At 35.9% G+C, this 12,494-nt stretch overlaps 1 protein-coding gene across 1 annotated transcript; it reads left to right on the forward strand.

Moving 5' to 3' along the window:
- The first annotated feature begins 721 nt into the window (after positions 1–721).
- Positions 722–11,554, forward strand: LOC131166414 (protein NEDD1-like). The gene is made up of 10 exons (XM_058124940.1): positions 722–1,065; positions 1,148–1,260; positions 1,984–2,244; positions 2,333–2,437; positions 2,952–3,017; positions 3,174–3,395; positions 8,956–9,534; positions 10,087–10,716; positions 10,855–11,034; positions 11,124–11,554. Exons 1-10 carry the CDS (start codon positions 903–905, stop codon positions 11,229–11,231), a joined length of 2,427 nt encoding a protein of 808 aa, XP_057980923.1. The 5' UTR covers positions 722–902; the 3' UTR covers positions 11,232–11,554.
- Positions 11,555–12,494: the final 940 nt, after the last annotated feature.

Here is a 12,494-nt window from a genome sequence, read left to right on the forward strand (position 1 = left end):
AAAAGTACAAAAAAAAAAAAAAAATACTCTTAATCACCATAACTTTCATAAAATAATACTTTTCAAAATATATTTATTTAAAACAAAAGACATTAACCTAGTTTGACAAAAATTTCAGAAAGCTTTCCTAAGGTTTCAAGAATTTCAAAGACCTTCTTGAGATTTTCAAAAAAGACACAAACATTTCCTTATATTTGTGAAAAAATAAGTTTCTCTTTTTAAAAAAATTTATATCTTTTTGGCAAGCCTTAAGAAAGGTATATAACATTTTTAAAATCTTAGAAAATATTTCTATCTTTTTGATAAATAATTTTTTTCCTATTTGTTTATTATATTTTTAAAATTATTTTGTCATAATTATCACTTAAAAGCCACAAAACACGTGAATAATACTAATGTACTGCTAGTAACAACGAAAGAGGATTAATGGTTCGTGATTGATTATCTTCATTAGTTTACAAAATTATGATTAATGTTATCTCCAAAAATATCAAATTGGCTTTAAATTTGTGAAAATTATTTATAAAATTATATTAATTTTTATTTAAAATTCTCTAAATCTAAATTTAGCTCTCAAGTTTATAATCTGAGGACATTTAAATTAAATACTTGATGTTTTAATTTGAATATAAATAAAATCTTTGACAAAATGTAAAATCTAAGTCAAATTCCATTCCAAAAGCAGTAGGGTTGAAAAATTGAAGACGCCCGTTTATTTCAGTTTAGGGCAAAACCGCTTATTACGCTTTCGCTCATCGCTCATCGCTCATTTGAATTTTCTTTTCGCCAATCTCTCTCTCTCTCTCTCCCTCGCACGCGCGCGCACACGGGCACGGCCAGAGGGAGGGGGTAGGTTTTGGTAGAACAACAGAAGCACATAGCAGCCGATCTATCGCCGGACGATGATGATGAACTTAGCAGATCCATCAATGGCGCTCCTGGCGGCCTCCGGCGGCGACACCGTTAAGCTCTTCGATGTGTCGGTGGAGCCTGGCGATCCCTGTACCTTGAGCTACTCACCCTCCCCCGGTTCCCAAGTTCACTCTGTCAAGTGGAACCACACCAGTGAGTTCTCTCTCTCTCTCTCTCTCTCTCTCTCTCTCTCTCTCTCTCTCTCTCTCTCTCTCATTTTATGGAAATGGTGCAGATTTGGTGGTGGCGAGTGCTGGAGATGATAAGAGAATATCATTGTGGCGGAAGAATGGGCAGAGCATGGGGACTGTTCCAGTTGCCGGGGCCGAGAGTGGTGATAACATCGAGGTTTCTATTTTTTTATTTTTATTTTATTTGACTGTACTTTTCATTTATGGAACAACGAGTGTTAATTTCTTGTTTTTTTAAAGCAATTTGATCCAAATTTCCTCTTGTGAACAAGATACTTTCAAAACGATTAGCAAATGTCTCCATTGTCTAGATTTTGTCTCATTTCGTTCTAAACTGTTGCGAGAGAGAGAGAGAGAGAGAGAGAGAGATGGATTCCGTAAAAGGATTGGCTTACTCCGAGTGTGAGTGTAAATAAGAATTAATGCTCGCACGAGTGTAATTTCAACACCCGCAGCTCAATTTTAGGTTATGTAGTTTGATTAACGAGGTCCAAATTTGGTCTTAGCGTTCTGAATTACCCCGAATTTTGAACAACATTCAGCTTAAATACGTGGTGGTTCTCAGGAACTGCACTCCATAAAGAGAGGAGCTAAATTTGGGTTTGGGGAGTGACTCATATGATCCCAATTTGCATATTCTGGGATAGGAAGTGAGAACACAGCATAGAAGAGCTAGATTATGAACTGGAGTGGCTATTTCTTCTACATTCCAGAATCCATGATATGTGTCATGCTGGAAAATCATATGATTATATGTATTTTCAATTTCCCAGTTGTTTTTACAATAAAATTGTACGCATCCATGGAAATTAGTTCTTTTGGTTTATTTCCTTGAGTTTTTGTTGGGCATTTATTTTTAAAAAGTAATAATATTTTTCAGGAGTCTATATTTGCTCTTAGCTTTAGCAACAAAGGATCCAGATATATTTGTTCTGGGGGAACTGGTCAAGTTGTAAGAATATGGGATTTGCAGCGGAAACGTTGCATTAAATGGTTGAGGGGTCATACTGATACGATAACAGGAGCAATGTACAATTGTAAAGACGAGCATTTGGCTTCCATCAGTCTAAAAGGGGACCTCATTCTTCACAACCTTGCATCTGGTGCAAGGGCTGCTGAGCTCAGGGACCCTAATGAGCAGGTTGTTTGGTCTGTTGTGTTGGGTTTTTCTTTTGTGGCTTTAAGGTTTCAGATATGCTAATTGTTTGTGTGATGAATTTTAAGATCAGGTATTGAGAATGCTTGATTATTCACGGATTAGCCGACACCTTTTAGTGACTGCAGGTGATGATGGTTCTGTACATTTGTGGGATACTACGGGTCGCAACCCAAAGGTTTGTAACAGATTCTCTTACATGGAACCATGTATAAAGACACTAAAGATTGCCATGGCTGAATAGATTATATTTCACATGAATTTTCGTGCATAATGAATTTTATAGAATATTAGGTTGGTTGGATACTTGGAATAAGTTTGTAGTGTTTGCAATACATTTTTTATTGAAAAACAAATTCTGTTAGTATAGCTATTAAAGAAATGAACATATTTAGAAGAAGGGATACTTATGTTTTGTAGCCAGCTTGCATATTTGAAAGAAGTATCATGTGCTGGTCATAACACAATAGCAGGAGAATTCTGAACCCATTTCTTCGAACTGCTTTGTTAATGCAGCTTTTTTTGAATCTAACACCATTATGAATTTATGATATTACATGACCTTTTTGTATCACCACCTTTATTTTATATTTGACCTTTCTTTTTCCTGTTTCCAGTTTTATGTTATATTTTTAGGTGATAAGTGATCCTCTAGGACATTGAATTGATACCCCCCCTCCCCAATCTGACAGGCTTCCTGGTTAAAGCAGCATTCTGCACCAACTGCTGGTGTTAGCTTCTCTCCATCCAATGATAAGGTCATTTTTTTCCTTAAATAATTTTTTATATTTGGTTCATCTTTATACTGAAGAAGAGTGAAAGTGTTCCTTTTAATGGTGAAAGTTCTTCAGTGCAAGCATATTTGAGGAAATAGTTACGTCATCTGTTACCCTAAAATCGCTTTGCCATGACAGATCATTGCTAGCGCTGGTCTGGACAAAAAGTTGTACACTTTTGACTCAGGGGCTAAAAGATCGTCATTTTGCATTTCTTATGAAGCACCATTCTCGTCATTGGCATTTAGAGATGATGGTTTGATATTGGCAGCTGGAACAAGTAATGGTCGGGTGGTATTCTATGATGTGCGTGGAAAACCGCAACCATTCACGGTTCTCCGTGCTTATAGTAGTTCAGAAGTAAGCTTTTTTCTCGCTATCTTGCTTTTTCATCTTCTTGTCTTTTTACAAACTTACTCAAAAACATGCGTAAAACATATTTATGTTTTCTTCTACTTTAACTAAAAGCAATATTGCGGGGAAAAAAAACATTTTATATCTACTCATTATAGTAGACTGCCCTCCAAATCTCACTTCATGATCTCTATTTGACAGGGCAAGTTTTCCAATTGCTCTCACCTCCTCTCTTTTCATCTGTCTATCCTTCTCTTTTTTTCCTGTTATTAGAAGTGAAATTCTTCAATCCTTCTATTTGTTATGCTTCCATCAGTCAAGCTACCTGGTGAAGCTGTTAAATGCTCATTTTTCAATCAAAGGATCTATGATTTTTTTGGTCATTTTTTAATTGTTTTTTCTATCCATGAATTTCACATTTTGGATTTCTTTTATAAAAAAAATTATGCATACAGTAGGCATTGAGTATGCATTTTAATCATTGCATTAGCAAATTGTTAACAGTTTTACTTTTGTACAGCCGAATTGTGCTGTCATCTTCTTGCTGTAGTCTATTTATTTCCGTCTTTATCATATTAAGATTGTACGTTAATTTATTTTCTTTTATTTGTACTTTTATTTTCACTAATTTGTTATTTTTAAAATCATACTTTAGTTTTATTGCTAAGATGTGTCTTTTTGTTTTTTTGATAAGCAAAGAAATTTATTAATAAAAAAGAGAGATTTGCCTGTTAAGAAATTAATTTATTAAGAAATAAGAAAATTATTTAAAATTTTTTTTAATACTAAAACAAGAACAACTACTACTAAGCCTTAAGTCCTCCTAAATGGGGTTGGCTATATGAATTATTTTCAATCATTTTGAACGATTTAGGGAAATATTCCAGAAAATTAGTGTGGTCAAGTTCCTACTACCTCAGGCCATGTTATTCTAGGACCAGAGTGTTATTGATTTACATGAAAGGTGCCTAAATCTGTTATCTTTGGATGATTACTACCATTGTCTTACCAGGGATGTTCATTTTTTTCTTTAGCTTTTAAAATTATACCACTCATCCATGTTACCATTCTAATTTTTGTTACATTTAGTCTAGACATGTTTCTTAGTTGCCGATAATTTTGGTTCTATATTTGATCTTATAAACACCCTATATAACTTTCCTTTTAGTTTTGGAGGAATTTTACAAGCACACAACAAGCATGATGTGCTGCACTTAAACCAACTTGCTTTGTCTCTATTTAATGTTTTGTTCAATCCTCTTTCTATCATAATACATCCAAGGTAATTAAATCTACTACCAGTAGTTATTTTTGACCATCAAATTTAATATTTGTTCATCATCTCTCCCAAATTACTATAATTGCATTTCATGAATTCTATCTTCCATATCTTGAAACCTTGGATTTTAAGGCGTCTTTTCAAAATTTCAATTTAGATTCTACTAACCTCCAATTTTATCTTCAAGACTATATCATTTGCCAATGACATACATCATTGAACCTTATTCAATTGAATACGTTGGTATGTTCATTCATAACTATCAAAAAGATAAATACCCTTTGTTGCTGCCAAAATTTGTTTTGGAGAATTTGGATCAATTATGACTTCAATCACCTGTCAAGAATGAGGGAAGAACGGTTTGGAGGACTTGAGGTATACTCTAGGGAATCACTCCGATATTAAGTTAGGGAATCTGGAAGGATTATATGATCGCAATAGTAAAAAAGTGAGTGAGAATGAGATGAGATACCTTACCTTCCTTAGGGGGTCCTTTTATAGGCATTCAAAATACCTTCTCATTGATTTCCCTATGAATATTTATTTGGATCGTAGGAGTTACACTTTGGCTATGGATATGCTATTAGGGAGTAAATATTGGTGTGCCAACTCCTGACTTTAATTTAATGGACGTTACCTCCTTTCTACTGATCCTAGATGTCTTTTTATTTTTTGATTGTACGTAAGTTAATGTCGTGTTTAATGTTGGGGTATCTTTTAGGTTATATCAGTTGCCCCGTACTCTCGAGTCTTAGAGTTACCATTTTGGCTCGAGAGTATATTGCATTTACTACAAGTCCTTTTATTATCACTAGATTCAGATTAAACCATCAAATGAGCATTTTTGAGCCTCATAAGCACTGCTCATCAGATGGGTCAATACTCTATCAAGCAGTGCTCGTTTCTTGTTGTCCCATGAGCGGTGCTCATAAGATTGGCCTATAGTTTGTTGTGCAATGCTCGTCTTTTGTTGCTTCATGAGCAATGCTTATCATATATGTTTTTTTTGGCCTCATGAGTAGTGCTCATTAAATGGGCCAATATTTTGCCAATCAATGTCGGTCACTTGTTGCCTCATAAGTCATAAGCAGTGCTCATCATATGGGCTTTTTTAGGCGTCATGAGCGGTGCTCGTCAAATGATCTAATTTTTTGTCGAGTAGTGCCTTGTCTCTTGTTGTCTCATGGGTGGTGCTCATCAGATGGACAATTTTGAGCCTCATAAGTGGTGCTCATCAAATGGACGAATTTTTTACCGAACAATGCTCATCTCTTGGTGCTCATCAGATGGGCAGTTTTTAGGCTCATGAGCAATGCTCATTAGATGAGCCAATTTTTTCCGAGCAAAGCTTGCTTCTTGATCCTTTATGAGTAGTGCTCATCAAATAGACATTTTTAGGGCCTTATATGAGTGGTGCTCATCAAATGGGTCATATCTCAGTGAGTATAGCTCACTTTTTGAGTAGATTTTCTTAGCATGATATGCATCTTACCAAGCCCCGTGATCCATGCCAACTTTGACTTCTAGAGTTGCATTGATAAGACAGCGCATGAACTCTTCCAACGCCTCTTCCTCAAACAATGCTGATCTAGTGGGCCAAAGTCCTTCAGGGTTGTTACAAATGCTTAATACATAATGGCATCAAGTGCACCTTGTAATTGCATCAACATTTTGAAGGTGTCGAGGTGGTCTACGGGGATTTGACAACCCATCATATCCTTTTGTGTTGGGCGTCTTGAATTTACTAGGCAGAGGGATGTCCATTATTTCCTTGGTAAAGGGGGATCAAAAGATCTAGCTCAGGTTTTCCCTATTAAGGGTTGGTTGTGAATTTATTTTACCAACTTTTTCAATTGATTGATTTTCTTGAGTTTTTCTTCAAGTTCTTGGGGCCATTGCTTGTTAATGTCCACACCATTGGCTCCTTCTACTTTATTTGTCAGATTTGAAAATTTCAAGGTTGCTTTATGTGGTACCACCACCTTACCCATAGGTGTCGTTTTTGCTTGAACAGCCCTTGGGCCATGTTTTACAGAATCTTTATTATGTTGCATGATCTTGCTAAACATGTCTTCCATCCTCATATGAAAGGCTAGAACTTGATCTAAAGACACAATTTGTGGCAATTGTCTAGTGGTGGGTAGTGAATTGACTGGGGCGATTGATCCCCAACAATGGGTTTGGACTCAAAACTGCATGATCATGGTTTTAAATCGCTGTAGCGGTTAGCGTAACGTAACAGTAACGGGTGTAACGGGAAGCGGGAGTAGCAAATGTTACATAACAGGAAGCGGGTGTAATGGCCATGAATTTTTTTTAAGTGCGCACAACCTTGTGCATATTAGTGTACTTGCATGTTTTAAGCTTTTAGTCCTTCTTAGAAAGACTTTTAGTGTATGTTGGATCCTTTAGTTCGACTAACTAAGTTATTTGGTAAGGGCAACAATTTTATATTTGTTTTAAACCACCATTGATAGAAAAATTACATGTGTGTGTGTGTGTGTGTATTTATACTTCTCATTGTTTTTATCTGTGATAAATTCTTATGTGTGCTAAATTGATTAATAAAACAAAATACGTTATACACTCCATTAATCTATTAGGCACATAAGACATACGAATAATATAAATATAAAATAGTTAGAAAAGAAAGAAGGTTGAAGTTGAACAATATAGAACATAAATATCACATTACTAATATCATCAAAATAAAATATTTTCCTAACAAGTTAGTATTTTTAAATTGTTAATTAATGCATCTCTTGTGAGTATTTAAAGAAATAGTAAATTTTGTATCATTGTCATCCTCATTATAATTTTTTCCCCCTCTCGTCACATGGTATATTGAGAATGATTTATGACAGAGGGAAAAAATGAGAAGAAAAAGTAAAAATAAAATTTTTTGGTGCGACAGTCCTGCAGCAGTTACGTAACAACCATAGTGGTCTTTATGTAACGGTTGTGGTCCGTAACGGCTGCTACAGCCGTGATTTTTCTTTCCACTGATTTCACGGTGTGTAACAGTATCGGTAACCCAAAAAACCGTTCCGTAACGGTCGCGACCATTATTTAAAACCATGTGTGTGATACGCAGCCATGATGGAATTTTAGAAAGGAAGCATTCCAACCATAAACAGTGCCAACTATTGTTACCAAAATTTGTCTGAGAGAATTTGGATCAATTACAACTTCAATCACCTGCCAAGAATGAGAGAAAAATGGCTTGGAGGACCCAAGGTGTACTCTGGGGGATTATTCTGATGCCTAAGTCAAGGAATCTAAAAGGATTATATGATGGCAATAGTAAATGAGTGAGTGGGAATGAGATGAGATGCCTTACCTTTCTTAGGGGGTCCTTTTTATAGGTATTCAGGATACCTCCTTATTGATTTTCCTACCAATGGATATTTATTTGGATCAAAGCAGTTACACTTTGGCTATGGATACGTTATTAGGGTGTAAAGATTGATGTGCTAACCACTTGCTTTAATTTAATGAACGTTGCCTCCTTTGTATTGAACCCTTGATGTTTTTTTTATTTTTAAGTTTTATATAAGTTACTGCCAAGTTTAATGCTAGGGTCTCTTTTAGGTTATATCGCCCCTGAAATACACCAACTATGATAGGAAACTCCTTGGATTAGCCTTGTAGTCCTTGCACTAGCATTACACATCATGCATATTCTCAATGACATCTAAACATACCTGCTCTATATTCTTGTTTTCTAGAACCCTCTGTAGAACTCCCTTAAGTGTCCTGTCATAGTATTTTTTACCATTAATAAATAAAAAATTGCTTCATTTATTAAAATTTGGTGTATTTTTTCTATAAAGTGCATGAGTTGTAATGGCAGAGCACTCTCAGTTGAATAACAGAATATTGGCCTTTCTCCTGGTTCCCCCCCCACCCCCCCCACCCAAATGCTGTGGTGGAAAAAAAGAATTTCCTCCCATGACCTCTTGTGCTACATTACCCATTCAGTAATCAACAGGAATGCTCGAGTTTTTTTTTTTTTTCGGGTTGGTGGGGGGGGGGGGGGGGGGAGGTTGTTCCATGATAAGTTTTGAAACTTCAAAGCATTTGATACAAGAATTGGATTTTAAATTATAATAGAACTATTTGAGATATGTACAATTGTTTCTTGGGCACTGAGTTTGTATTATTCTACGCTGTCTAAGATTTCACATTTTATAAATGTATGCAGATCAATGGCATCATATTCTTCTGTTTCCTCTACTGAACTTGAAATCCTCATCTTGGTTGATACTAATTTTTAAGTTTCATCAGGCTGTGACAAGTTTATGCTGGCAGAGGGCAAAACCCATTATTGTAAATGAAAGTAATTGCTCTGCTGAGACTGCTCTTTTGGGAGGTGCTGTTGAAGACTCAATCCTCATGCCCGATCCACTTCCTTCTGTGATATCATCAGGCATTTCACTATCCACCACAGTACCTAATTCTCGGAACCCTAGCCGCTCAGGTCCCTCTGTAGAGGCATCTTCCCTTACATCAGCCAGTGTTGGATCTACATCAAGCTCACTTCATTTGTCGACTGCAGAGCAAACACCACATCGTAATTCTTTGTGGCTAGGAGGAACATTGACAAGAATAAATCCTCCTCGTTCTAGTTACAATTTCAAGGATGACATGGAGGTGTTTTCCCCTCTTGTGGAGGTTCAACCAATTACACCTTCACTTGATAAGCTGTGGAATGATAATGATAGTGCTAAGAAGGATCATTTATTGGCTGATAAAAGACCTTCTTCCCTGTTGTTTCCTTCACCCAGTAGGAGATTTCCTTTTGCAGATGATGGGGGCAATGATCGTCCAATATTTGACTGGAAATCCAGCTCAACATCCAGACAGGTTTGATCAATTTATATTGTGAATGCTGCTGAATGAATGTCATGTCCGAAATATTCATCTAAACCTAGATACCCTTTTTTGTTAATACCATGTAATAATACTAATCCATGCTTGCTAAATTAAAATATGTGAGACTTTTTTGTAATACAGTATGCCATACATGTGATCATCTAATAATAATAATAATAATAATAATAATAATAATAATAATAAAAGAGTACAGTTTTCTGGGTATAACGTTCCAAATGTCAATTAAAGTAACCTTTTTTGTAGGAATTTTAGTTTTCCTTATTTTTGCTCCTGAACAAACAATAAAGATATGAATATGACTTCTAGACTATAGTTTCTTCTGAAAAATGGTGCATTGTATGAAATTTTGGACCATATAGACAGATCTATGTCCTGGTATTGAAAATTGTGGCTTATTTGTTAGTCATTCCAAGGGTGTCGTGTACATTATCTGACTCAATTCAATGGCCTCAATGAACTCCATTCTGAACTCATCTCTAAGGGAGTTCTGGTGCAATGATTTTGATTCATAACCTTGTGCAGGATGACACCAGATCTTCTTCCCTTCTGTTGGGATCTACTCCTCCACCACCTTCCAAGGGCGATGATTCCACCACTCCCCCAGAAGCTTGGGGTGGTGAGAGATTATCCGATAAATTTGCCAACCATCGTCAGGCAGTTAATTTGCCATCTCGTTTAAGCATGTTGACATCTGGAGGACTGACATCAGGGTCAATGTCTTCTGGATTGCAAGATCTAACATTGTCGACAAGCCAGATGAGTGCAAGCTCATTGACAAGTGCAAGTTTGTTGACAAGTTCAAACTTTAGCTTTGCTAACTTGCGTGCCAAGGATACCCTTTCCAGCCAAGAGACTTCATTGGGAATTTCAGAACAAAGTCCCTTCAGGTCCATGTCCCTGTCTCTAGGTACGAAAGGCCTCATTGGTCAGGGTAGCCTCGAATCATTGGGATCTTCTTTGACCCTCCCTCGGAGATTTTCCACTTATGCTGAGAGAATTAGCACTACCCCTTCTTTTGGTGATGGGACTTCCCTCGCACTAAGCTCACCAAAAACAAAGAAGACGGGGGCTGAAACCAGAGAAGAACTTTTGAATAGTTTATTGTCGAGGTCTGATACATCACCTGGCTCAGAACCAGGGATTCTTCCAACGGTAAATATATGAATTCAGATGGATTTGATTATGCGTTATTATTCAAAATACAAGATGCTAAATTAGTCTACAGAAGACTTGATCATGCTGCTGTTGTTATTAGATTTATTCAGTTTGTTGAGTCATTATTTGTAACAGGAAGGAACCTCACAACCCTTGAAAGCCCCAGTGCAGCCAGATCCTCAGCAAGGAAGCTCTTTTACACTTCAGCTGTTTCAACGTACTCTTGAAGAGACACTTGCATCCTTCCAGGGTTTTATACATGACGATGTGAGGAACCTTCATATTGAAATTTTGAGGCAATTTCACATGCAGGAGGTATGTATCTCTCGTTTTGGCTTTTTAGGTTTTCCGCTATTTTTGCTGCATTTTTTGTAAGGATTGGTCTTGCGGGAATCAATATGCAGATGGAAATGTCAAGCATTATGAAATCAATTCTGGAAAACCAAGCTGAGCTGATGAAAGAGGTTCAGTCCCTACGGAAAGAAAACCAACAGCTCCGTCAATTGCTTTGAATTTGGGGTTGATGCTATTGTTATGCTTTCCCTTTTCAATGAAGTTCGTTATTGTGGGATTTGGGTGGTTCGTGTTTCACTAAATTGCAATTCATTTAGTGACTTTTTTTTTATACATGACTACAGTTGCTAGACTCGGGCAGTTTTAGAGGGGACTGTGGAGAGGGAACTGTGAGAATTGCTCGAGGGGTTTGGGTTGTCAGGTGTGTACAGACAGAATTGTTCCTTCAACTAATGAAATCAAGCTTGTAATTGGATTATATCAATGTACAAATATGATTCATCGAGGTTATCAATATGATTCTTCAATTTGGATTTTACCAGCTCTGGTCTCTCTCTCTCTCTCTCTCAGTCAGATTGGTAGTGTTCTATTTTTTACTTGATTTTGGAGGGGAAATGTTGATCTCAATACAATCTGCCCTCTAATTCAGATAGCTGAGCATTGCATAGATTGCTGACAGAGCTATCACACCTTTACAAAAGTAACATTTTAAGCTTTAACAAAATGAGATTTTTTATTTTCATTTGTATTTTTATTTTTGTCACTTATGCATTGGGAGCGGTTGATAGAAAGAGCATGGGTTCATCTAGAATAATTTATAATATGATGCTAGTAAGAATTCAATAGTCCTTAAATTATCAGAGAATATTGTTTTAAGATCATGTAAATTGATTAAAAAAATTTTATGTTTTGACTCCACCTAGCAGTATTTAATTATTTTTTTTTTCTTTTTCATGATTCAGAACTCCTACCTAAATGGCCCATAACTCATCTAGGCAGTATCAAATCAGGAGTGTGAAAATAGTGTTGTCCATGCTTTAATATTTAATACTTAGTTATGATACTTTGGTGTAGTTAAGTTTCATATTCTAGCTTAGGATTAGACTTACTTATTTTTCTTAATAAGGACACATTAGGAACTTCATATGACAAATTTTATTCAAAACGAGTCTTAACATGAAATAAAATTTGCAATGTGCTGAAAAAAAAAATTGATTTTTTGTGAAGTTCCAAGGCCTAAAAGATCCATGTGTCACAAAATTCAAGCCTACCCTAAAAAGGTTCTCATGATGTCATATAATCCAGTTCCACACAAGACAAATTTTCCTTCATGGCAATAACTTATTTGAATCGTTAAAAAAACCAAATAGCTGAACTTCTAAATTAAGACTCGAGCCAAAATTAAGATACTTAAAAATCATTTTGTTCATAATTTATTCTTAAAAGTATGAAATTATTATATCAATGAAAATGAATGTAAT

The sequence above is a fragment of the Malania oleifera genome, chromosome 10, assembly GCF_029873635.1.
Source record: "Malania oleifera isolate guangnan ecotype guangnan chromosome 10, ASM2987363v1, whole genome shotgun sequence".
Taxonomy (NCBI): Eukaryota; Viridiplantae; Streptophyta; class Magnoliopsida; order Santalales; family Ximeniaceae; genus Malania; species Malania oleifera.

What these genes read in the sequence shown, in the direction of transcription:
- LOC131166414 (XM_058124940.1), top strand. Translation starts at nt 903, where the DNA reads ATGATGATGAACTTAGCAGATCCATCAATGGCGCTCCTGGCGGCCTCC. An exon ending in GTGCTTATAGTAGTTCAGAA is followed by an intron (nt 3,396 to 8,955) that starts GTAAGCTTTTTT and finishes AAGTTTCATCAG; the next exon opens with GCTGTGACAAGTTTATGCTG. An exon ending in GGCAATTTCACATGCAGGAG is followed by an intron (nt 11,035 to 11,123) that starts GTATGTATCTCT and finishes ATCAATATGCAG; the next exon opens with ATGGAAATGTCAAGCATTAT.